This window comes from Neophocaena asiaeorientalis, unplaced genomic scaffold (genome assembly GCF_003031525.2).
Source record: "Neophocaena asiaeorientalis asiaeorientalis breed wild unplaced genomic scaffold, Neophocaena_asiaeorientalis_V1.1 scaffold217, whole genome shotgun sequence".
NCBI classification, from domain to species: Eukaryota; Metazoa; Chordata; class Mammalia; order Artiodactyla; family Phocoenidae; genus Neophocaena; species Neophocaena asiaeorientalis.
In genome coordinates, this window is record NW_020172293.1 from 8,557,583 (window position 1) to 8,584,872 (window position 27,290).

At 45.6% G+C, this 27,290-nt stretch overlaps 1 protein-coding gene across 1 annotated transcript in view; it reads right to left on the bottom strand.

Moving 5' to 3' along the window:
- Positions 1-13,635: 13,635 nt before the first annotated feature.
- The window catches only part of PARD3 (par-3 family cell polarity regulator), a 377,491-nt gene continuing 363,836 nt past the window's right edge, over positions 13,636-27,290 (bottom strand). The window contains 2 exon segments of the mRNA XM_024766062.1: positions 13,636-15,682; positions 23,000-23,127. Of these exon segments, the coding sequence (XP_024621830.1) occupies positions 15,286-15,682; positions 23,000-23,127 (525 nt within the window). The 3' untranslated portion in view covers positions 13,636-15,285.

The window sequence follows — 27,290 nt, forward strand, 5'->3', positions numbered from 1 at the left end:
AACCTGGAAGCTTAAATCAGCTGCAGAGGTAATTACGGTGCTTCCTGCATCCTAATACGTGGGATGTGGGCTGCATTGTAAGAACATTAGCTCATGGCCCCTGGAAGGCCAGAGATGGGGATTCACGGGCTGGGGGAGAGTGTCAGGGGGAGGGAGGCGAAATCTGGAGTCTGGTTTCCTTGCTCCAGCAAGGGGACCTGACTGTGTTCTGGGAACCAGGGTGAGATGGGCCTTACCTGTTGTTCTAGGCCAGAAGGAAAAGGGAATTTGATACCTGGGTCTCACTCTCAACCCAGGAAAAGTGGAAGCCAGGACAGAGCACGCAGTCCCAGTGAGTGGGAGAGACCAGGGCAGAGAGAACTACTTAAGGGCTGGTCACCAAGTCTCTGAAAGCCAGCTGAGGAGTAGTAGAACTGGAGTTCTCATTTTTGGAGACAGCGCCTAGAAGGATCCCTGGAGCAGGGACAAATCTAGGTTTTGAAACTAGTGTGTGACACTCACACAGTCAGGGGAGCTCTAGGAAAAGAATAGAAAGTTAAGACTCTCGGGCTTCCCTGGTGGTGCAGTGGTTGGGAGTCCGCCTGCCGATGCAGGGGACACGGGTTCATGCCCCGGTCCAGGAAGATCCCACGTGTCGCGGAGCGGCTGGGCCCGTGAGCCATGGCCGCTGAGCCTGCACGTCTGGAGCCTGTGCTCTGCAACGGGAGAGGCCACAGCAGTGAGAGGCCCGTGTACCGCAAAAAAAAAAAAAAAAAAATATGACTCTCACACAAGGCACAAGGTCTTCTTGGAAGGGGCCTTGCAAGGGAGGAGCCTGGAACTGAAGCTTCGTGAGCAGCCCTGTGAGCCCGCCTCTGTCCTCAAGACATCCCTGTGAGAGAGAGGAAGCCCTTTGTGGGCCTGTGACTGACCGTGGCTGGGAGAAGATGGCACCGAGAGATGGGTTATCTTTCTTCACCGAGGTTGGGTGGTGCAGAGGGAAGGGGTAGAGCGCTGAGGTCTGGAGCTGGTCCTGGACAAGGAACAGGAAACTGCTGGAGGCGGCCGTCCAGCCCTCCTCCACCAGAAGCAGGGAGTGGACGGTGTGGGCTCTGTCAACAGGCACAGGCCTGCAGAAAGCTGCCCCACTCCTTCTAAATGGCCTTTCAGAGAGCTGCACTGAGGCAGCAGCAGGACAGAGAACCCAGTAGAATAAAGGCCAAGGGAGCCTGAGAAAGGGTGGTTCAGTCTCTAATTTTATCTGGATGAGAGCATTGGCTCTATGGAGAGTCACCCCACCTCAGTCTGAATCCTGGCTCTACCACTCGCTAGCTGTGTGACTTTGGGCAAATAATAAACCTCTCTATGCTCAGTTTTTCACATCTATAAAATGGGTACCATAATAGACAGCATCGACCTCATAGGGCTGTTGTGCATTAATGTATCTAAAGCACTTAGACCGGTCTAAGAATAAATATAAGCTATGATTATTATCTGCTCCTTTTAAATGATAATTATGCAGATTGATGGATCTCAAACGCGTGTACCTTACCATCAACCGGCAACAATTTTTAAAGTAAACTTTAAAAAAAATTATTATTTATTTTGAATTTTATTTTATTTCTTTTTTTATAAAGCAGGTTCTTATTAGTTATCCATTTTAAACATATTAGTGTATATATGTCAATCCCAATCTCCCAATTCATCACACCACCACCACCACCCTACCGCCTCTTTCCCCCACCTTAGTGTCCATACATTTGTTCTCTACATCTGTGTCTCTACTTCTGCCCTGCAAACCAGTTCCTCTGTACCATTTTTCTAGGTTCCATATACATGCGTTAATATATGATATTTGTCTTTCTCTTTCTGACTTACTTCACTCTGTATGACAGACTCTGGGTCCATCCACCTCACTACAAATAACTCAATTTTGTTTCTTTTTATGGCGAGTAATGTTCCATTGTATATATGTGCCACATTTCCTTTATCCATTCATCTGTTGATGGACACTTAGGTTGCTTCCATATCCTGGCTACTGTAGATAGAACTGCAATGAACACTTTGGTACATGACTCTTTTTGAATTATGGTTTTCTCAGGGTATATGCCCAGTAGTGGGATTGCTGGGTCATATGGTAGTTCTATTTTTAGTTTTTTAAGGAACCTCCATAATGTTCTCCATAGTGGCTGTATCAATTTACATTCCCACCACCGTATGCTAACACATATATATGGAATCTTTAAAAAAAAAAAAATGGTCATGAAGAACCTAGGGGCAAGACGGGAATAAAGACACAGACCTGCTAGAGAATGGATTTAAGGATATGGGGAGGGGGAAGGGTAAACTGGGACAAAGCGAGAGAGTAGCATTTACTAAACGTAAAATAGATAGCTAGTGGGAAGCAGACGCATAGCACAGGGAGATCAGCTCGGTGCTTTGTGACCACCTAGACGGGTGGGATAGGGAGGGTGGGAGGGAGACGCAAGAGGGAAGAGATATGGGGACATATGTATAGCTGATTCACTTTGTTATAAAGCAGAAACTAACACACGATTGTAAAGCAATTATACTCCAATAAAGATGTTTTTAAAAAAGGCATCTTCTGGAGGAGAGGAGGGAACAGGAGAGGGACCAATGGGTGGAGGGTGAAGAGCCCAGTGACTGTTTAAGATCCAGTTTTCTGAACATCCCTGCAAACTCCCTCTGAGCCCCATGGATAGAAGGGGGCTGCCAGGAAAAACTGAAGGAGATACTCTCACAAAGGAATCTGTGAAGAAGAAAAACTACTACAATTCGGGGGGCACTTAGGTTCTAAGCATGGGACTAAGCAGCTATGTTATTGATAAATCGTCTTAACAACCCTATCTCGTAGGTACTGAAATGGGGTACTGTCCCCATTTCACTGATGGGAACACTGAGGCTTGCAGAGGTTAAAAGCCAAGATTATTCAGTGAGTAAGTGGCAAAGCTGGGATCCAAACCCAGGTCAGCTGACTCGAGCCCATGCCCCTTGACACTGCACTGATTTGTGTCACAAACAAGAATAGGGGGCAATGCGGAGGGACGGTGAGCCCCAGTGGGAGGTTGAAGGCCCCCAGAGACCATGGCCTCGGGCACAGGCACTGGTAGACCCAGAGAGGGCGCCAGCAGCAGAGGCAGTGGCTCCTCAGCTCCATAGAAAAGAGCAAAGCAGAGCGAAGACCACGGGAGAAGTGAGGGTCCCAGGGACATGGGGGCCGGGTGTCTTCAACGTACAGGTGGCTGTAGAAGGGATGAAGAGGAAGGGGACAAAAGAGAGAAGAGAAGAGGACCCAGGACATATCCCAGAGGAACACCAACATTTCAGGGATGAAGGTGGGGGTCAATACTCCATCCACTGAATTTTATTAAAACATGTCAAATTTCATTAGGAATAACTCTCAAAGTCACTCAAGAATCTAGGAGTATTTGCCTTTTAAAAATTTTCCTACTTCAAATGTACCTACGTCTGTTTTCTTATACCTTGGTCTGTCTCTCTCTGTCTCCCACTCATTGTTTACAGAAACACTACACGCTTGCTTTAAGTGCAAAAAGGGAAATCAGAAAGACACTACCGCAAAAACTTCAAGTCCTTTTAAGTTTCAGGTGAAGCATTCACTCAACAAACATTTATTGTCTACTATGAGAAAGAAGCCAGGTTAATTTCATGGTCAATTAATTTCATGAAGTTAACCTATCAGAGGTGTTGGATGTAGTGTCCTGGGTGTCATTTGGGGACAGCAAAGTGCGATCCAAGCCTGGAACACGTTTGGAGAGATGGAGCTGAGCTGCTTGGTCAAACCAAAAGACAGTGGAGGCTGGGTCACCAAAGAAGGCTTGCATAGAGGAGATATAAACCAAAGCCAGAAATAAGCCTGAAACACAATGCTGGGATTCAACAAATCCTTGAGGTTAACTGGGTGAAAAGATCAATGTGGAGATTTAAGCAACAGAATCGGGCCTCAGGGCTCACCCAAGACCAAGGATTCAGGGTGCACCTCTAGGGTCTTGAAGGGATCCAGCTGTTTTTAAAACAATGGGCCAAAGTCTCATCTGGATTTGAATAGACTCGAGTCCTGCAGTGTGGATGGATCACTTTGCAAGGTGTTGCAGTATCTCACCTTCAGATTCACCAAAACGGGATTTAACATGCTTGTCCCTAAAAGTCTTAGTATTCGTGGGTTTTTTCCAACTGATGGTCCCATTTTCACATGAAAAGCCATAGATCTTAGCAAAGAAAGGTTTATAGAGAAAATGGGCAAAGCGAAGAGGCACGATGATAGAGTCAGACTAAAGAAGGACACAGCATCTGAAAGGGAAAAGAAATGTCAGATTTCTTTAATGTCAGATCCATTAAAGTCAGATGGACACTCTGGCAACAGACACTCCTTAATGTAGAGATCTCTTAAATGTAGGCTACTAACGATGCTGACCACCTTAAGCTGGTGTTCTCCTTTGTAAGAAACTTTTAATCAGAGAGAGAGTAGCATTTCCTACCCTGCAAGGGGGATCAATACTCCCATGCATGCCAAGAGCCCATCTGCCAAAGCCAACATTTTCACCAGTCTCTCCAAGTTTCAAAAGGAAAGTTGGCACTCCAGAGCAGAGCATGAATCTTTGACAGTCTCCTAATGGCCAACGTTATTAAATAGTAATCAGATGGCTCTAGACGCCTTAGCATCTTGTCATTTCGGGATTCAAAAGACTGCCTAAGCGCTAGGCACTCGCTACTCATCCCACCTCCCTCATCCTCCCAAGGCTGGGCTGGAAAACTTGTACCTAAACTTCCCAGTATGTTGCGTGATTTCTCTGTGTCTCTGGCTCACCCTCAACATGAGCTCTAGTGAAAAGTAGTCATCTGGTGGACGCATTCTGGAAAAGTTGTGATTTGAGCCATGAATGGGAGGAGAGAGATCCTAGGGAGGTCCCCACCCTGTAGAGAACGTCCGATGCTCTTCCCCCTCTAGAATCCGACTGTCCATCCTGAAGATCAATCCATAGCTAAGTGAGAGCTCTTAACTTCTGGTATTTGTAAAAGCTAAGCTTTTAAACAATTCTTTACTTTTTTTTTTTTTTTGCAGTATGCGGGCCTCTCACTGTTGTGGCCTCTCCCGTTGCGGAGCACAGGCTCCAGACGCGCAGGCTCAGCGGCCATGGCTCACGGGCCCAGCCGCTCCGCAGCATGTGGGATCTTCCCGGACCGGGGCACGAACCCGTGTCCCCTGCATCTGCAGGCGGACTCTCAACCACTGCGCCACCAGGGAAGCCGTAAACAATTCTTTTCTTGATTAAACTTTAAAATCTTTTGATAAAGGCCAATGAGAAAAGATCAGGCCAAGAGTTCATCATTGTAAGAGATGTCAGCTTGTTCCAGGTACTGAATAAATGATTAGGAAAACAGGCTGTAAGGCTTTTGTTGCTGGACCAACCTGAGGGTTTAGAAAACTTCTCGGGCTCCTTTTTATTGCACGCAGCCTTTTTTTTTATTAAGGAAAAATATAAAACCCTCCCAAACCTCTCACACATGCTCAGTGGAAGGTAGTTTCTCTCTTAATTTCTTTAGCTTAAGTCACTGGTCAATACCAACGAATTCCCACACAGCAAGCAGATTTGAAGAGGAGTCAAAATAATTTTGATCAATGACACTTACCCAGAGAACATGGGATGGTTACTTGTTAAGAAATTGAGGCAGGAACCACTTGAAACGTTCAAGGGCTTTAAACTGGCAGTAACTTGGGGATCACTGGCAATAACCTGAGGACCCGTGAGGGCAGCTGTTTGAGGTACAGAGGCCATACGACTCTCTACTGTTCTCAGTCCATAAATAACAAAACTCAGAGTTTTGTCAAAGGTCACTTGGTTGAAGCCCTCTTCTTTCTCTGGGGCTTCTTGTTACATATTATGGTACAAATAAGGCCCTTATAAAAAGAAAAGGAACGGATTAAAATGTGGTACACTTTTATCATTCCACATCAATGGTATTTCCAAGTTTATTACTCTTAATACTAAGTGACGTAGTAAAGTGTGTCAGAGATCTTCACATGTTAGAGCTTTCATGATCCGCATGGAGTGATTTACCGAGAAAGAATTAACCTCCTAGATATACATGCTGTTTCCACTTTAATAACTGATAACGTACGAGTACACCACATGCCATAATTTACTTAACCATTCTCTTATTTTTGCATGTTTAGGTCCAATTTTTGTAATAAACAATTTTTTTAAACTGGTTTGGGTATAGATCTGTCCACCTTTTGGGTTGTTTCATTAGTTCCATTTTAGAAAATGAAACCTCAACACCATAGGTTATGAAGTTTCCAGGTTCTTGGTATTTTGCCAAATTGTTAGGTTTTCAGGATCCTTCAGGTCTCAACTCACTAGACCTTTCACTGTCCCCATCATCATTATGTCCCCTCCTCCTGTTTTTCTCTCATAGCAACTTGGTTTTGAGAGCCCTTGTCATAGCTTAACGTACTACATCTATTAGTGTGTTTATTTAATTAGTGTTTGCTTCTGCCTTTGGACTGTAATTTTAATGAGAATATCCATGTCTCTTCAGTTGATCACTGAATGCACAGTGACGGCACACTGTCTGGTATATATCAGCCCTTGGATGGATGGAAGGACGGATGGATGCATACATCTATTGTCATCAAGTGGGTTTGGGCATTTCAGCTGCTGTGATGCAAAAAGTCATAGCAGCCCACTCCTAGGCAAAGGGGACCGTAACACTTTGCAAGACTCCTGCTTTCTGGCCTCTGAGAAGTAGGCAATGGTTAGAACTGAATCGCTACCTCCCACTCAGAGACCACAGAACTTTATCTTGCTCTGCACCCCCTTTCACTTCATCAGAAGACGCCCAAGATGCCTGGGTTGTGCTCCTAACGTCGTCTGACATCCCTGGAGGGCTTTCTCCAACCCTGCCACTTCTTCCTCCTGTCGACCCCACGGCCCTCCCAGAGGTGGCTGTTTTCCCCTGACACTGTGCGTATTTCGGGCTTGGCCGTGGGTGAAGTGTCCCTCTCACTCCTGCTGAGGCTCCAGGGCATCCCTCCTCCCTTCTCCCCAACCCTCCCCCAATTCTTTGCAGCTGTGAATTGGCTACAATATGTGTTATTCCACTCTTGGTGGCAGGTTTCTACCAGACCTCCATCTTGTGACGACGTTAGCACCTGCACTACTGTCTTGCAGCCATCTTTGTTGCTGGAATTGATTTCCACACCCACGAAGAAGATCCTTCTGCCATACTGGTCTCTCGGTCCCTGACTGTCTCACACTGGCCACCTTCTCCCACGGACACACCCTCCATACCCCTCCACAATCGCTCCTTGGGTCACCCCACTCATCAGCTCTAGTCCCCAACTCCAGCCATCCTTTGGCCCCGCGGGCCTGATATCACTTCTTGCCCTCGCCTGACTCCAGCCCTTACTTCCTCCTCATCCAGCTCCGATCACGACCCTCCTCTTCCCCAGCCCATTCACCTGACAAATTGTAAGCCTGGGCTCCTGACTGCTCCATGACACACCAGGCACACGGTGGCCTCAAGTTTGCACTTATGGATGTTTCTCCCAGGCAGGCTCTTCCTTCAGACAGCCCCAGGGCTCCCTCACCCCTTCAGACCTCTGCTCAGCTGTGATCTCCTGAAACAGAAGATCCCTGGCTTCCTTTCATTCTCTATTCCCTAACCCTCCTTCATTCTCCTCATGCTAGTTTCACCCTCTGACTGCTATCAGCAAGTCCCCATTAGAATAAGACTGTGTTACTCGCTGGAGTGTTCCCAGCATCTAACCCAGAACTCTGCACACAGTGGGAACTACAAACGAGTGCGTGAATGCATGAATGATTTTCCCTAGACTGACTCCACATTACACATTGTCCATTTCATGCCTTGTAAAGTGGCATCTTCTTTAAAAATCAATATTGGCCTCTTCATGGCCTTACAATTACCTTGAATAGATCACACAAACAGGATATCCATGGCTTTCAATTAATCCAGAGGGAACCCTAAAAGGACTTCAGATGGGTAGCGGAAGATACTACCACAGTGTATGAAGTAGCCAATCAGAGATTAGAAGTCCCTGATGAGCCATGCCCTAATGAATGGAGAGAACATTTCCTGGCTTACGGGAAGGAGAGCTGGAGCCAAGGGAAGTGCCTCGTTCAGCTGGATTAGTTATTGGAAACTCGTTTCCTTGGGCCAGCCAGTTCTTCCAGATGCGAAGTCTGTGGCTGTCTGCGTCTCTTCTCCAGGGACGCGGATCAGAGGAGTGGGCCCTGGAGCATCAGCTGCTGGCTCCTGCTTCACAACCCCACAGCCCATTTAAAGGAGCAGAGGATGGACACAGCTGTACGGTGAAGCCGTGGGCAAACCCCAGAGAGCCTCCTGGAGGAGGTGTCCCATCCTTTGGCGCCGCCCAACCCTGCTCCCTGCCCTGAAACACACCCAGTAACCTCCTGTGTTTCTCTCCAGATGCTGTGACTGTGTTTGATTAGGATCTGGAGTGAAATAAGCCACTGGTTGCATTGGGAATGTCTCAGAGTAAAAGTTTCTTTCTATGCATAATTAATATTCTGCCTCTTTGGAGATAAATTTTATCTCTCCAACTCTGTAAATGGATCGTTTCTCCTTGGCCATTAGTATGTCATCTCTTTACCAAAAATAAAATAAAATACAAAGAAAAAGGATAGGTAAAGAAGAACTCCTCACTAAAAATGATTTACATTTTTATTCCAACGTGAAAAGCTTAAGAATGTTTTTAATGCCTGTCCAGCTTGAAACCCGCCGCAAATGTCTTACAACATTTTGTAACAGGCTTTTCCCATCTGTGCTGAAAACAGCTGATGATTTAATGCAAATTGTCATTGTGTTTTTGCACAATCTTCCAGCGATCTTTTTCTATATTGTATTAGCATTTGGGAGTCTCTCCTGCATCTGCTTCAGAAACGCGCCTGCTAGGACTGGCTTTCTGTTGTGGCCACTCTGTGTTCTAAAGCATCCTGCTTTCCCCATGGTGCAGACCCTTATTTTTTTAAATTTGTCTGCCTTTAATCTCATAGGACTCTTTCTTTTCTCAACATCAGAACCTGGCTTAGAAATACATACTTTCTGGTCTAAGAGGTTTAAATAGTGAAGCAAAGGATCCAAAGCATGGAACAGTAGTTAGCAACAAGGGATCCAGTGGGGTCTGCAGATCCACACGGAGGCCTGGCTGGTTGCCTATTTCAAAAGGCATTTTTGGACTAAAGTAAACCATTATAGAACCATTGTGTTTGTCTCACATAATGTATATAATATATGTACATATGTATTTGTAAGTGCACGCAAATAGTATTATGATTAATAAAATTTATTTTCAGGGCATTGTTAATTTCCTAACTCTTTATGCATTACATTGTGTTTCTTTTCCCAATCAATGAATTACCATCAAGTAAGGAATTTTAAATTGTTAAAAACAAAAAAACATCCTTTTGATAAAACCCTTATAACTCCACAGGTTCAGGACAATGGGTTCCACATTGTGATTGGGCTGTTCACCAACCGGCAAGTCACAAGCTCTCGGATTCCCCATTTCCTCATGCGTAAAATTGGACTCTCATTTCCCTAACGTGCTTCACAGGGTTTGGGGATGCGAAAGAAGAGAATGCTGTACCAATTGTAAAGCACTACACGCATAAGTCAGCCCGGTAAGGTGGGAGCCAGGGGCTGCCGCGCCCTCTGATGGCCGATTCAGATTCTGTGTTAACGCTGTGGTTGCCTGGACCAGAGGGCGAGCTCCTTAGGCTCAGATGGGAGGCAAGTCATGCAGATGACATTAAAGAAGCCTTGGAAATGGAGTTGCAAGTCAAGGGCATGCGCAGGACAAATTCACCTGGAGGCCCCACAAGCCAAGTTCAAAGCTTTGCATGATTCCAAAATACCCGGCTTTCAGGGCAAGTCCTCGTTCCACCTCTGTCTGGGTTGTCAGACTAATGTTTACTCCCATTTCATCCCAACATAAACAACCGTGATAAGTTTGTTGCCACTGACAACGAGAGCCGAATGAAAGCAAGTCAGAGGGCTTCCCTGGTGGCGCAGTGGTTGAGAGTCCGCCTGCCGATGCAGGGGACACGGGTTCGTGCCCCGGTCCGGGAAGATCCCACATGCCACGGAGCGGCTGAGCCCGTGAGCCATGGCCGCTGAGCCTGCACGTCCGGAGCCTGTGCTCCGCAACGGGAGAGGCCACAACAGTGAGAGGCCCGCGTACCGCAAAAAAAAAAAAAAAAAAAAAAAAAAAGCAAGTCAGATATGAGCTGAACCCTGAAACCAAATCATTCACCAAGGTCACGATTGGTTTAGAAATTTGGGCTGTTTCCTTCCTGTCCCTTGCCACCAATTTATGGCACTCCCCCCTTATAGTTTGCAGTCGGCTGGGCCCTGAGCCACATAAGACTGTTTTTAATGGCAAAATCTTCAAAGTTGTACTTAAAATATTTGCATCGTAAAGTCCCTCATGGAAGCCAAACTTCAGTTTCAGAAGGAGCCTCCAACAAGCAGCAACTTGCCTTCAGAGAAGGGAGAAGGGCTCCTGCCCTTACACCACCTTCTAGCCGCTGATCCAAGAGCCGATGGACACCCCAGGAGGAGACTCAGATCATCACGAGACTTTGCAGATGCAGAGATGGGAACAAACTCCAAACGGTTTTTCTAAGCCAACGACAGTGCGAGGTGACTCGGCAGTTAGTTGAGCAATTCAAAAGAGCGCTTTTTTTCACACATTTAATTGATCCTGTGAGGAAATAAATGTTAAGGATGAAAGAGGAGTAAGTGTTCAGCTTCACAGTGGGAAGCCTTGGTCCTTGTTTCTTGCACTTTTCTCCCGTGTCCGGAATGAAATAGACACATCTAGGGAGTGACAGGCCAGCGCACCGATAACTCGCTTTAAAAAATAAAAAATGAGGAGATAAAAACTGATCGTTGAAATTTAAACTCAGAAAGAAAAAAAAAAAAACGCACGAGGAAACGCAATTACTCTCTTTAGCAAAGACATTTGATCTTATCTCACTCATAATGGAATCCTTCATAAAAATCAAATTCTCCACTATAGGGTTTAATCTAAAAAAACTAAATTTATGGACAAAGGGCACCCATCGATTTTTCCTTTGCTGAATATGAAAGCTGAGGGAAAAGGAAAAGGAGGCAGAGGAAGATGTATGCTGACCGGGAAGATGATGAATTTTGGAGGGAACAACCCGTCTAACGGGAAAATAAGCTCCTTCTGTGCGGAAGGCAATGATAATCCCACCTTTTCTCTATGAAATCTGAAGTAAAATATGTTTCTTGTTCAAAAAAAAAAAGCTTATGCTCAGAATTACAACCTTCATCCTCCTTGCATTAAAAAAAAAAAGTCAATTTAATTCAACCAGCTTTGTGATCTAATCATTACTCAGAGCTGAAGATGGTTTTTCCATTAAAGTCTCTCCATCATTCTCACTTTCTGACCTGTGAACATGCTTACTAGCTGCCTTATTAAGATGATATCCTGTCTCTGAAGTAAGAAAAGATTATCTCCTTGCCTGACATGTCATTGTCAGAGTAATCTTTGTTAAAAAAAAAAAAGAAGAAAAGAACTGATTGTTAAATAGACATTTAAATGTACAGCACACCATGTCGTACAAGGACATCCACGATGGGACAAGCGTGATGGAACCTCAGTCACTTCCTCTGCCAGGACCAGCAAACAAAGCCAGAAACAAATTACTATCTGCTTAAGCTCAGGTTGATATCAACTGGAGGTAAGACTTGGGTTTTAAGAATGAAATAAGGGACACATGAAAATAACCAGCTAAATATAGAATTACGTACGCATTTCACATCTGCTGTATGTGCCTGTCATGTGTATAGACGAACAACGTCTACTCCCTAATGAAAACAATCGGAGAAGGGGAGCAGCCCAGGAGATGAGTGCCCTTTTGGGGTGAGTGATGTGGACAGAGAAGCCTCCGGACCCCTGGTCTCTTCTTCCCTCTGGCCTCGTGTTGAGACTCATGGTGGCAGATCATGACAAAGCCCACTGCCGCCTAAGTGGTGGTCAGCAATCTTTGCTTATTTTCTGCCCTTCTTCAAAAAGGGTTTGCAACAAAACCAATGGCCCCCGCTCGATGAAACAAAATTCATTTGGTTTACCGTCTCGGAGTTGATAGATTTGACTTCCTTAGCAGAAAAGCTGAGGAGCCCGGGTCCATCTCTCCTTCCTTTTAGTGAGATACCTGGGATCCGCTCACCTCTGAGCTGCCTTTGGTCTAACTGACTCCAGGGAAAGGAGGTGGGTGTGGTGCTTGAGTTACACAGACTATTGCTACATTATATAATGTTGTTTTATAATGTATAGTTACATATACATATTTATAAGACTATCTGTAGTCCTAATGGCCTAAGAGAGGCGATAACAGGGGGACCACGTTTTCTGAGGGACAGCTGAGTGACTGCACCTCCATCCTTAGCTGTGTGAGGGCCTTGGGGCTGCCACCTGCACCCTTTCCTGACTTGAGACTTCTCCCTGTGGACACACTCTCCCTCTGGTCCCAGCAAGTCCTTGTGAGATGTGCTGGGGCAGAGGCCAGTTCATTTAGACAGGACTGCTTCATCGGGCATATTCTCACTTCTGTGCTGACCCACATCTATTTCTCCACCTCTTCTCTGTGTGGCTCAAACTGTCAGTTTTAATCAGCAAATCCTCTGTGATTTAGGCTCCCACAACATTCAGTACTGTCTCTCTTCTCACTGTCAGTTGAGATAAATAACCTGTGAGTTTTGGCATTTGCAGCGGGCCTCCTGGTCAGTGAGAAAATTAACAAATCTGTCCATCCTCGCTTTTCTACTTTCCCACACCTTGTAGGCATATAAGAACCAAAGACGTGTTATCTCCTTGGCTTGCTATACACCTCTCGTTACCAATCTTGAGGTGACAGAGTTTGGATTTAGTGGCAGGATAAGGGTTGCTATGACAACCAGCTGATGCTCGGCCCTCCACGGGAGGGCATTTTGGACAGGTCTTTGCAAAGCCTGTCCTTTGGGTGGGGACCACGACCATAATGGTGCACAAGGCCCACCCAGGGATCTAGTGCCCTTTGTGTCTTCAAAGCACCATACAAATATTCATGAGTGTCCCTCTGGAAGAAGGAGCAAAGCCTCGTTGTGTAATCTGGGAAGTAAGAACCAGGCTAGTTTGGAAGTCAGCTTGAATTTGGACTTCTCTCTGGGATCGAGGTACACATGGTCAGGACTCAAGCAGAACATTCGCCTTGTTGAAATGGTCCATCGTGCAAAGGGCAACAACGGAAATATTACATCGCTCTCTGTATAAATTATTCTTTTATTTATTCTAGTGTATCGGTTCCTCCCATTCCGAATTTCCCGGCTACTCCGGGCAGCCTGGGCCTTCCAGTGGACTCATTAATTAGGTCCTTCTCTCTTTCCTGTCCCCTCTCTCCTCAGGGGTTCAAATAAACAATCAATCACCCACTTACGTGTCTGCACAGACAGAGATGAGGAAACTTTCAACTTTCTCTAAATATGGAAAAAAAAATTACATCTGTTGGTAGACTAAAAAAACCCAGCTAGGAGAGTTTTCACAGGAATGCTACAGACACACAGAGAACAGGAAGAAATATGCCTTTTATTAGAAGTCTCATATGTACAGGGAAAGCTGTTTCTCACAGCACAGGGGAGGCTGTGAGGAAGAGCAACTGTCGTTGGAGGTCACCACGCTTACACTGGTCACATCATTTCAACATCGCTATGTTCCGTGAACAAACAGAACCATAACACAGAAATGCGAAAGAGACGTAGGTATGGGGATGAACCCCTCACATGTTTTCTAAAAAGAAGTGGACACAAACATACAATGTGCCGGTAAAAATAAAAAATAGAAAATAGGCGTATCAGTACATGTCTTTTTTTTTCTTTTTTGTTAACACACAGTATGCTGAGCTTTCATCTCAAGCTTTTCTCACATCGGGATTTGCAGGCACTTTAGCAATCCAGCCACGGTTTACAACAGGATGTTCAGACCAACAAATGAGAAGATGGGAACACGGGAGTAACCCAGGTCCTCGTGACCCGCACGTACATTAACATATTGACACCAGGGCACTCTTGTGTTATCCCTGTTTGGGGACACCAGAATGTTCTGTGGCATGTGGAAGAGCTTTCTTCTTATTTACCTTTTCTATTTCATGGCAGAATTATCTTGAAACCTGGATGACATCCCCAGGCAGAGAGACAGCAGGTGGATGAACAGACAGCCATCCATTGCGACCGACTTTAAAAACCGGAGAAAGCAGGTGAGGTTCTGGAATCCCAAAGTGAGTGTCCGACTGATGTTTGCTCCATGCTAGGCCCTTCCTGCCAACTCATCAAACAAAAACTAATTTACAAAGAATGGCTGGGATGTACTGGGCCAGACGCTCATCCTGGGAGAATTCTTTCTTTCCTTAGCTACCACCCACCGTGTCATGACACACACTGGGCCGGCGGGGGGGCGGCCCCCTGCCCCACCAGGGCTGACGCCTGTCTCCCCTGTTCCCCACGCAGAGCCATGGTGACTCAATACACATGTGAGGGTCGGGACTGAGAGCAAGGGTATTTATACACACAGACAGAATAATCACTTTATTGGTAACACTGAGTTATAAGGCAGTTACAAAAGGACCCCCCCTGATAAACAGATGGTGTTGGAATATGGCTTAGCTTCTTTTAGATGAAGGAACTTTCTTGTCGCAAGGGGCTGAGAGAGAAAAGGGAGACCATACTGGTTACAAAGGATTAAAAATGACTGTGCCGGGAAGTACCACGGAGTCCCAATTTCTGGTGTATGTCACCCACTTTCATCCACCAGAGATGGAGATGTCACCTCACCTAAGAAACTTAAAGGGAAAAAAGAGGGTCCAGCGTCACCCTTGACTTCAGGGTAATCTGTTGCCACAAGCTGTAGGGGACGGTAACAGGAAGCCACGACGTCTCCCGGGCTGGGCCAGATTCCCAGTACCTGAGAGATGCAGAGCGTACGATGCCTCGAACAGGTGATTGTCAGATGGCGGGAAATCCTTCCATGAAACAGACACTTGGGACACAGTGGCAAAGACATTAAGGCCTTCCATCGAATTGCCCACACTGCTTAAAGGCACTAATACCAGCAACAGAAATATTCCATACTACCATCGAGGTTTCAAAAAAACTCCCAAAATACAAGTCTTCATAGGAAAATGTCCTTTATTGCATGACACGAAGAGTCTGCTCTTCTCCTTCTCAGGAATAGAAGGGTCTCCCTTTCTCAGGAGTTTGGAGTCTGTTCAGCCTGGCGACCTGAGAAGGGGAGGGGGGGACGTCCTGCCGGAAGGGCCCCTTGGGGGGGATGTGACTGGGGTCCTGGACTTTTTTATATGAGTCATAGTTGTTGAGCCCCTCGGGGGGAGGGGGCTGCTTCTTCATCTGCTGCTCTTTCCGCCTCTGCTCCTGGCGGAGGAGCTCCTGGGTCTCCAGCATGACCCTGGCGTTGAAGCCGTGCCCGCCCAGGTAGCCGTTCCGGGAGCCTTGGTAGCTGGAATACCTGGGGTTCTCCTTGGCACTCTGGAAGCCTTCCCCGGGGGAATAGTTTTGCTCCCAAGAATCCTGGGAGACGGAACTGGCGTTTTTCCTGCTTTGCCTAGAAAGCAAAGCCCAAAGGTGAGTGTGAGGGTTGGGAAAAGGGGAGGGAGAGAGATGGAAAGAAGGAGTGAGGGGGCAGGGCTGAGCCAAAATAGCATTTCTATATCCCAACAAACATTACAAGAAGTCCCATACATACGAACCTTCAAGTTGTGTACTTTCAATCATGCGAACGTGCGTTCGCGTGTCCAATCACGGAAGTTACTGCACGTGTCTGGCGTGCACTGTCACGGGCGTGCATCCTCTACAAGTGGTTGTGCTTTTGTGTACTTTACTGTACAGCACTGTGTAGAGTACAGCAGTACAGTATCTTCATTTCAGGCGCAGGATGTCCGGAAGCAAGCGTAAAAGCAGCAGTGATGTAGCTGGTACTACTGCACTTTTCAAGTACTGTACGTAAGATTAAACATGTTTTCTTTATTTTGGGGGTTGGTTTGTTTTTTTTTATGTATTATTTGTGTGGCAAGTATTATAAGGTGATTACAGTACTATATAGCTGACTGTGTGAGTTGGGTACCTAGGGTAACTTTGTTGGACTTATGAACATGCTCTCGGAACGGAACTTGTTCGAATGTAGGGGACTTAACTGTATTTGGTTCCAGTCACGTGCCAGACACTGTGATAGGGGCGGGAGGATGAAAACATGACTGTCCCTGGCAAGTTCAAGCCTGAGACAAGTCTGCACAAACAATGGCTACGCAGGAGAGACAGCTAACAGATTCTGCGGCTACTCAGAAACAGGGTCCTCCTCCTGTGTCCGGGTGGTGCTGTCTGTTCTGCTCAGGGTGAGAATATCTCCTGCAGTTTCGACTCACTGGCAGAACGCTGTTAGGGGTATTAGCGATTTGGCAGCTTCTACACCAGCAATAATTTCTCGCTTTAGAACATTACAATTCAATTCTAAACAAGCCAAACAAATATTTTACACAGCTACCACCATCATGCCAGAGACGCTAGCTAATATGAAGTACGTGTGATGGATTCCGATTTGAGTTCAGTTATGAAAGATTTAAGTCTAGACTGCTTTATGATTAAAAATGCAACAGGCTGTCCCTTAAAGCCCCGGCTTTGGAGTTGTATATGTCAGCAACCGACACCCTTCGGAATACAAGCTCATCAAGATTGCAGAGCCTGGACGTGTGCGGAGGAAACACTATTTTCCTGCCCACGGTATCCTTACCCAAGCCCGGGGTAACTTACTCAACTCATTTTCTGTCACCCCAGGATGGGGAAATGAATCAGAGTCCTATAGAAATTTCAGCTTCTTATCCCTTCTGCAATAAAGTTGCACATCATTTTCAGGAAACATTATTGTTTTGAAACATCTTTAATTTACTATCAAGTCTCTAGACGCTTTTATGAATTTACAATACGATTGGCTATGATAAAGTAAAACAATTTTGTGCCAGGAAGGAAGACATGCCCTAATTTTTCTGCCTTAAAAATGGAAGAGAAGGAGCGAGAATTGAGCCGTAAAACAAAAAAATATATTGCTCCATTTATCAATAAGAAAATCATTCGGTGCCAGTACGTATTGTTCAGCCTCTCACACCAACACACACAACATGACAGAGTGTTCGGAAAGACTGGGAGAGGAAAAATAAGGTCTATGCAGCACTGGGTCTCCCACAGGAATGAAGCCATTTGCATTCCTGAACATTCAGAAGTGCCGTCAACGTGGTTTGGGATAAAATCTGCCCATTTTCCGTACGACCTAAAATGTAGTCAAGGGTATTTTCAATAAGGAAGATGAACTACTGTCCAGAATTCTCCCTGGATATGACTCTGATTAACTGAACAGTCTACAGTATATCCATCCTTTTAATGGGAATCGGGCCATGTGTACCGTCAGCCCAGGCCAGAATCCTTATATCTGATGGAATAGTTTATTTGCCTAAAGCACTGATTACCTTCACTTAAAGAGCCATAAATTAATCTGCTCAGAGCAATGAGTGATGGAAAGTGAAACCAGGGGATTTGCCATCAATCATGAAACTTTAATTAAAACAACAAACTTGTTACTGATGTTATAGCAACAACGTGGGATTCCCTCTCAGGTTAGTTACCAGTTTAAGGATAACCGGAAATAGGCTTCTTCATCCTTGGTCCACGGGGATCCACTAGCCCTGTCCATCCCCGTCTCCAACTCCATGATGCCGGAGGCTTTGCTCCACGTAATCACGTACCGGAAGTTGCATTTTGAATCAGTCCAGGAAAACAGAGTCCTTTTGTATTCAAACACACTGAGAATTCACTAACGGTTTGTTCAGGATGGAAATTATGACGATGTGGGAGAAAGAATTTCTTGAAGCTAAAATTTTCTTCAAATTAAGCAGTTTAGAGAGAAGGAAGAAAACCTCCCTGAGGTTCCAAGTAAGACACTTGAGGAAAGCACATACACACAGATATGTACACATGGATGCATGGACACACGTACACACACATACACACACACACACGCTCCCTCAGAAAGGAAGCTAGCGTAGCAACAAGCTCTTGATTAAAGAAGAGGACAAGAAATGAGCAGGTTGTAGAGAAACACAAGAAAGCAGCAGACAGAGAGTTTCCTCCCCTGGAAGATGAGGCACGCAGGCGTGGAGCACAGTGTGAGAGAGGCTGGGCATCCCGCGGACACAGATCCAGCCTGGAGTCTGCGCGTGTGGCTGTGTGAGACTGGGAGGGTTATCCTCCCTGGGCCCAAGGTGCACCATCTGTGAAACAGGCATAATCTCTAATCTCATAGGGTTCTGGGGATAAATAAATGAAATCACAGACGTAAAATGCTCACAAAAGTGTGCATATAGTACATGGTTCACTACTGGGTGACTTTGCCTCCGATAATTAGGCTCTGGGTTTGGGAGGGCATCTTTCTGACCAAGGGAAAAAAATAAACAAAAAGTTCAGCTTTCCGTCCTTTGTCTGAAGGGTTGGTAGAGATCAGGGAGCAGAGAAAGGCACCAAAGACTAACTGGAGAACCCTCACTCGGGGAAGCCACTCACAAACACATCCCAGAGTTAGAATCAGAAGCAAGACTAACTGGAGAACCCTCACTCGGGGAAGCCACTCACAAACACATCCCAGAGTTAGAATCAGAAGCAAGACTAACTGGAGAACCCTCACTCGGGGAAGCCACTCACAAACACATCCCAGAGTTAGAATCAGAAGCAAGCTTCCCTCTGTCCCAGCATCGCTCAAAGGCCACGAATAACCACAGGAGCGACAAAGCATCATTCCTTCCAATGAATGTCTTTACAGTCAACACGCACGTTTGTCGGGTCCTGGAATGCGCTCACTGGAGACTCGTGAGTCGACCCAAAGCACGGACCCTGGTGTGGCAATAACTCCCTCTTAGTGATGATGCCTGAAGACCACTGTCATGTACAGGACACCCAGCAAAGCCCCAGCGCCTGAGGAGAGCCGTCAGTCACTGCGCCGAGGGATGAAGAAAGACAGACCACAGCTGACAAGGTGAGAGGCAGTCGAGACACGTAATAAACGGGCCTGTGGGGGAGACTGAGTCAGGGCGTGGAGACACAGCCGGGAAGCAAGGTGGATGAACAAGAAGCCACCAATGGCAGGAGGAAAGACGCAGAGGAAGGTAAAGAAAAGCATTCAACAAAGAATCTTGAGTACGTTTTTCTATCAGTGACTACGACCCAACATACTTTTCTACTACTCAGATTTAGAGCTGCCTTTTGGGTACGAAGGAACTAAGCTAGGCTTTTTTTTTTTAAGCTAGGCATTTTTAAAAGGATTTAAAAAAAGAAAGTAAAACAGAAAAAAGAAAACTAACTTAGGAATACAAAAATAAAAAAGAAATCCTCCTCTGATTGAGAATTAAGCGTGTGGCCACTCGTGTCCCCTTTCCCCCGATCTCGTGTTACCACCTGGCCAGTGTTTCTTACTGACATTTCACGGTGCAACCTGAATTCTGCCTATAGGTTTCCTCAATCACAGTGAGAATTTACAAACCCCTCTGGTGCGTATACATCCCTCTAATTCAAAACACCTCACCTAGCGCGCCTGACACAGAGTCTCGACCATTTGTTTTCTTTTATGCTCCAGTTTGCAACTGAACCCTTTGTGTGTGCGTGAAATTGTTTTGGTATCAAATGCCGCAGCAACTTGCTCGGACCAAAGTCCACTAATTGTCCACATCCGAAGAGCTGAGGTCAAGTGTCTTTGAAGAATATCGCATGTCAGAAACGGGGATTCGCCTCCAGCTCGTGCGGGTCACAGCCCCCCTCCGGTCTCCAGCCTCTGGCTGAGTGAGGTTCCCTGCAAGGAACCAAGCTGTGTGCAAGGCCCTGCATTCCTAATTCCCTCACTCAGAGATGCATGTTGGGGAATTACAGTTGACCCTTGAACCGCGTGGGTTTCAGCTGCACGGATCCACTTGTACATGGATATTTTCCAAGAGTAAATACCTCAGGACGACAGGGTCTGTGGTTGGTTGAATCCATGGATACAGAGGAGTCGTGGATGGAACCATGGATACGGAGGGCTGACAATAAGTATATGCAAATTAACCCCCCAAATGTATTCTAAAAGAAGTGAATGTGATGTATAGGCCAACCAGCCCCACTCACCTAAACTCACACAGCTCTTTAATTTTAAGATTTCTACTTTTCTCCTATCCGCACAGAATAAAATGGCTAATAGTAAGGGAGTTATAAATGACCAGAGGGAAAGTTCTGGTTCTTTAGGGAAACACTAACTGACAGCAATAGTCCCAGCAGCAGCAAGCCGCTGGTCCATGGAATTACAGGTGCTTCTGCCTGTGCTTCAGGGGGAGAGGAGGGAGAGAAGCACAGAGGAGGGGAGAGCTGGAGAGGGTTAGGGGTGGAGATGGAGGGGGGCGCCAGGATGAAAGGATCCGTTTGGAGAACTGAGCGACTTTGGAAGGTGAGCGGGAGTAATCCGGTGCCCCTGCCTCTCTCTGGTCCTCTTCCCGAGGATGGGGCCCCAGAGCCTCTCCTCCCACCAGGCTCTCCCACCCCTATCCCCCCTCCTTCCCTTCCCTAGTCCTGGCCATTTCCCATCTCACTTTCTTCTTACACACACTTTATGAGAGCTCTCCTCCATTTCTTACAAATACTGTGAAACACAACTAAAATATAAGAAGCCAAACATTTTGCCAATAAGATAAGATCACAGCCCCTGCGCGGACACCACCATCCGCGTGGGCCGTGATGCACAATGGCCACTGCGTGGCTGGGAGAGCAGGGCCACACCACGCGTGTCAGGTCATCCCCATCATCACACTCGTCTTTCTGACGGAAGGCAAGCTGACAGGCTGCAAGAAGGGAACTTACACAGGAGAAGCTTTTTGCATAATCCTTGAAGTGTTGCCCGTTTGATGCTCCGGGGTGATTCAGGCGGTGGCCTCCCCCCCAAGTGCTAAGGGCAGCAGAGCACAGAGACCTTTATGTCCATATCTGCTCACGTTCCAAATGTGAGCACCAAAGCCCTCGGTGGCAATGAGCATTACAAGATAGTGGTTTAGGGTCGGGGTTGGGCAGGGTGAGGTTTGAATTCTGGTGGAATTACATACTAGTGTGGGACCTTGAGGGGCGTACCTTAATTCCTCTGAGTTGTTTCCTTGTAAGACGTGCTCTCCAAGGTCTTGTCTAGACCTAAACTTCAATGACTCTTGCCTAGAGTGGGCTAAATAACTGTTAGTTATGCTCCCATGTAAAAGAAAGGATACTTCCGTACTCAAAGGAGACACAGCTTTACGGATTGAGAGAGGACAGCTGAGTGATCAAGTTCCCACACTAGGCAGTGCCCCTCCTTATACAGAGCTGCACTCACACCACGTGGGTGTGGCTGACCCGGGTCAGTGCAGTGAAGTCCCCCAGGCCTGTTATGGTGATTATTTAACTTTAAAAGGACTCATCTTTATTAGAATCAGGATCACTTTTATATCAGTCGGTCAAATTTGCCCCACCCCAGCACTCTTTTCCCCCAAATTCAAAATGGTCTACTTGATATAAACGTGGTAAGTAGACCGTTTTCCACCCAAAATGTTTTTGTCACCTGGTTCTGAAATCGTGTTCCGTACAAACGCCTGTAAGAATTGTGACGATAGGCGTGACTTCTTTGGGGAAGTTTGGAAAGCTGAATGGTTTTAAACACTTTCATTATTTACAATACTTAGACAGAAAATGGCTATTATTTCAATGTCTTAGGGCGCCGTTACCTGAGGGCTCTCAGGCCTTTGGCAGAGAAGCCCTGGGGCAGAGGGGCCTCCACGTGGGGAGCCCGGCAGGGAAACCCTTCTGGCTCAGCCATCAGCTAGGCAAGTGGACACCCCGGGACTCTCCGAGGTTCAACACTGAGCAGAAGCAAGGATGGCAGGACGGCAAGAGAGGCAGGTTTGGGACCACTGATCCCCCTTAAATACGGTGCCTGGAGCATTTAGCACCTATCCTTTTGGAGAACTCTAGATTTACAAGATATCATTTATCCTAGTTACCCCTGAGCTGAGCAAAGTTCTCTTTCCATTTCTCAGTTGAGGAATCTGTCTCCAGCCCCATGGGAGGTCGCAGAACCAACACAGTAAGTCCCCTACATACGAACCTTCAAGTTGCGAACTTTCAAAGATGTGAACCTGCATCTGGTTCCAGCAAGGAACCAGAACCTGTGCCATCAACGTCAGGCGTGAGGGACATGGCAGCTCGCCCTCCGTCTCCTACTGCTGACGATCCTTCAGCGCTACCACCTCCCACCTCCTCTCCCTCCTCCAGTCCGTACCTCTTCTTGCCTGTTCACTGGACGCCAGCCCCTGGATGCCGGCTGCTGTGGTACTACTGCACTTTTCAAGGTACTGGACTGTAAGATTAAAGATGTTAAATTTTTGTCTTTTAGGTATTATGTGTGTGAGAAGTATTCTAAACCTATTACGGTACAGGACTGTGTAGCCGATTGTGTTAGTTGATACCTAGGCTAACTTTGTTGGACTTACGAACAAATTGGACTTACAAACGTGCTCTGAGAACGGAACTCGTTCATACGTAGGGGACTTACTGTACCAGAGCCCAGGTCTGACCCCTAAGCCCAGTCCTCGTGGATCAAGCCACTTCAGGTCCAGTGAGGGAGCTGTCTGGTGAAGGTGTGGGCATCTCCTAAAACACCTCCCTCCGGGTCTCCCTGCCACGTGGTAAGGTGGCCTCTAAGCAAGCGATGATTCCCACCATCTACATGCGGTTCTTCGTTATTGGAGAAAGTGCACTGGGGAGGAGGGGTTTCCCAAGGGACAAGGACAGGGAGCATGGCGACACGCGGGGGGGGTGCAGGGGTGTGTGCTCGTACCGGGGCAGGGAGCTGTACTGGCGCTGGGCCTGCTGGAAGCTCTCACGTTCTTCCTGCCGTTGCCGCTGCATCTGCGCCTCCACCGACACCGAGTGCCGGCCGCTCTGCGCCGACGGTCTGGAGTTGGGCTGCAGGGGGAAAACGCAACACGAGTCACGAGAAAGGAATTACGAATATCACAGGACCGGTGACTGTTTCCATTCTCATAGACTGACTTAGAAACAATTTTCAACTTCCGTGAATTTCTTAAAAATCAAGTGCAATTTTCTCAGGAGGCATCTCATTGATCTCGCGAGCCCCAAATACCCCATCATCCTAAATTTTAATTACGGCTTTAGAATGGTTTAAAATTGAGACGTCCACCTTTCTAGTCTGCCTAAGTGAGGTTTGGTAAATCTGACATTAGACACTAGTTTACATCCCTTGTATATACAGCAAGTACAGGGCAGTAAGGCTGCTCAGAAATCTAGAAGTCAATGCCAAAAAATATAAAAATTTGCTACAATAATTCACAACAGTGGGAAAGTCCAAGGGTACACACTTGAAAGTTGGCCATGCTGGTGAATCTTTTCGGTAGTTACGTATTTTACTCTAGCAGTAGGATACAATGTAGCTGATTCTCCTTTTATTAAAGGATGACAGCTAAATTTTGAACCAAAATTAGTTGAAACTAGGCAGTGTTCACCACGTACAGGGCCTCCAATCCACGGATGGCAGCCACATGTGAACAGAAACACTTATCAAAAGAATGAATCTGCAAGCTAACAGCTACTGGAATTGGTTATGAAATAACACATTTTGCCTTACTTATGAAGATATGGCATTTTTACCTAGGTTAATTATACGCTACAGAGAAATTTTCCAGCCTCTGGCTAAATACTTTGGTCAGCAGGTCATCTGCTCATCGCTGCCGCTGACCAAAACCAGATATTGGGTGATATATGATGCTGGGCCCCTGTGGATGCTTTAGCTTCTCACCATCAGCGTTGAGCTCACCTTCGAGGTCTGGCCTTTTGAAAGTAGCTCCACTCAAAATAGACAACGATGCCTCTAGCTTTACGAACAGCTGACAATGGTTGATCATAGCATCAAGGGCAGTCACTCTTAAGCAATCCTTTTCAGTGCTCGCCGACCTCTGCCCCCTTTGTGTTATGCAACATTGTACAATAGGCTTGTTCTGAATGAAGACTGTCTCTTATAAACAAGTTATTGATTTTCTTTTAGAGTTGAAAGCCAATGAGAGACTTGGGCTCAATAATCATTTTCTGAAATCATATGAGTCTCAGCATTCGTTTGGAGCATGGTCAGACAACACGTGGGTTTGTTCCTTAAAGAGTGGCTCCTCTGGTTGGCTTTTGTGTGAAGAGAAAGAAAGCAATCTCTATTGTCCCCTTTCTGCCTAGCTAGCATATCCCATCTGTTGGTAAGCGATGATGAGGCAAAAATGTGCAGGACAAAATTTCAAAACATATGTACATCATCAGCGAGCATATTTAAAAATATCCCGATACAAAAATAATGGGCGAAGAGATTAGGCTTTACAATACCCCGGTCTCTACTAGTGGATGTTTATAACCACACGCCTTAGAACAAATGTGTGTTCGGAGACCCACTCCACAACACCGTTCAAAGAAAACACATTGCCGAGTGAGCTCCGCTTACACAAACAGAGCATGAAGCAATTGTTCATCGACAACATTGAGCAGACAGACAGTTTCTTCCATGACCCTTGATGAGGCTGGCCCCGAAGAGCACTGAGCTGACCTATTACCGGTGGGGAGCCCGGGGAAGGGCCACTGGACGGGGAAAGTGAAGCAAGGAAATACGCCTTCGAAAAGAACCCCATTTTCCTTTCCTTTACAGCCCGTCTAAGCTACACACATGTGTCAAACAGTCTTGAAAGGCCTGGCATTCTGCTGCAGGATTTAGTAACCAGCTTTTCAAGCTCCCGCCGTTCTGTGACACGCTGCTTGTGGAGCTGTGAAAAGAAAATGCAAGGTCTTATAGAAAGGTGTTTCTCCCGGAGGCCTGAAAATTTGATTCTGACGGAGGAAAAAAAAAAAAAAAGTTGAAGGGCTTTTGCTTCCACTACTGTGCGTTTTCTGATACTGTTTATCAGTGGCACATCTGGTGGATCTGGATGAACCCCAGTAATGAAATTATCATGGGATCTGAAGACTTAGAATGAGGGAATGAGTTTGGAATCAGCAAACTGACATATTTCATTCTGTTTGCTCACTGATGAAATACAAACCTCAGCCTTACTATGAATATTTTACTCTCTTTCTCTTTTCAGAGCATGCAAAAGAGTAGATTATTAGAAAGAATCACCGGGACTTCCCTGGTGACGCAGTGGTTAAGAATCCGCCTGCCAGTGCAGGGTACACAGGTTCGATCCCTGGTCAGGGAAGAGCCCACATGGCGCGGAGCAACAAAGCCCATGCGCCACAACTACTGAGCCTGTGCTCTAGAGCCCGCACACCTCAACGGAGAGTAGCCCCCGCTCGCTGCAACTAGAGAAAGCCAGAAAGCCCGGGTGCAGCAACGAAGCCAGCACGCAGCCAAAAAAAAAAAAAAAAAAAAAAAAAAAAGAAAAGAAAGAAAGAATCACCCTTATTTTTAGGGTGAAAGTTGACTGGGCTGCAGATTTCAAGGAAGATTGTGTGCATGACGGGTCCAGAGCAACAATGAGAGAAGGTCGTCCTGGCAAGTTTTCTACTTGGCCTGAATCAAAAATAACCTGATTCATGATTTCAATGAAGAGCTCATAAAAACGTAAATTGTGGGAACAGTCTTACCACCGACAGCCCCAACTTTAAGATACTGTGGTTTTGTGGTTTTCATCCCTACGGCAAAAATAGAATAATGTATCTAGCGTCCAAAATCACAAAAATAAAGACAGAAATGAAGAAAGAGATCAGGTTTAACCCCAGAGAGAAGGGCATGTTTTCGGATAAAACAGCATCAGCAACTACAACAACAAAGCAACATCTATACAGGGAAACACGCAGGGAACACGTAATTGTAATGATTCCAGAGATTCACCAGACAGCAAGGCAACAGCTCAGCTTTGAGAGTGCAAATCATAAATAACCCTGGCCTTGTTTGTGATGAAACTGGTGACAAGCAGCTACCTTTTAAGTAAAAAAATAGCCCAGGTTGCCAAGGCCATAATAATGACAGAGGTTATAAGACAGAAGTATATACACGATCATCTCTTACACAATACACCGGAGAACCACGATACGTGACTGTCTTCATGGCTTATGTTTAAAACCACAAGTGAAAATGATGCAGGGTGCTTTTGTAAATGAGCTGCAAAGTACTGGTCTTTATTGTGATTATGAAGAGATGCGATTTATATTATATAAAAAATTACATAAAGCTTCGAAAGCTGCACAGTTTTGGTATCACTAACGTAGAACAAAATATTGAAAATATCTTCTGTACAGTGTTTCACTAAATTAAGTCCTTACGCATTTCTCTCCATTAAGTAAAAATCATCCTTATTTTTCCAAAATAAAAATAGACAGTACAAAAAATAAAAATACAAAACCCAAACTGTTAATAGACTAAAGAAAGAACAAAAATAAATGTATAGTGTACAAAGTTTCAGTACTAATTTGAACTAGGTGGTATTATAAGACTTTTAGAGCTTCGTAAAAAAGTGTGTGTGTGTGTCTCTTATGAAATAAAATTCATTAGTTTTATTAATATTTAATACTGCTTAAATAATCGAAGTTTTCTTCACATAGATAAGAAAAAGAGCATGTATGCATATGTGTGTGTGCACTTGTATATATTCACACATACACATATACGTAATAGTCTTATGAATGAGAATTTAGGGTGGGTTTTCTACTTAAATTATGAATAATAAAAAATTTCAAATTTTCACATATGTCCAGGGCATGTAGAGAAAACAAAAATAAAATACAAGAAGTTTCTGTGATTTGGATGAAAACCTACGATGAAGATGATGATAATGATAAAACAAAGAACAATGATATCCCTTGAGATTTAATGTCCTTATTTTAGCAATTCAAATGCACTGCAATCCTAGTATGAATTCCACATTCTGATAACAAATAGTCACTTAATCGTGTTAAGAGTGTAAGTTGTTTACTCTGTTTAAAAGTGGCCATTGCTAATATTGGTGATGGTTTTCTATAGAGGACTTACTGCCAACCTCTAATCCAAATAAAGTTAACTTTTGTCTCTAGATCCTGTCCTCCCTGCCCTCCCCTCTACCCATCACACACTGTACTTACACAGCTATCGATTGAACTCT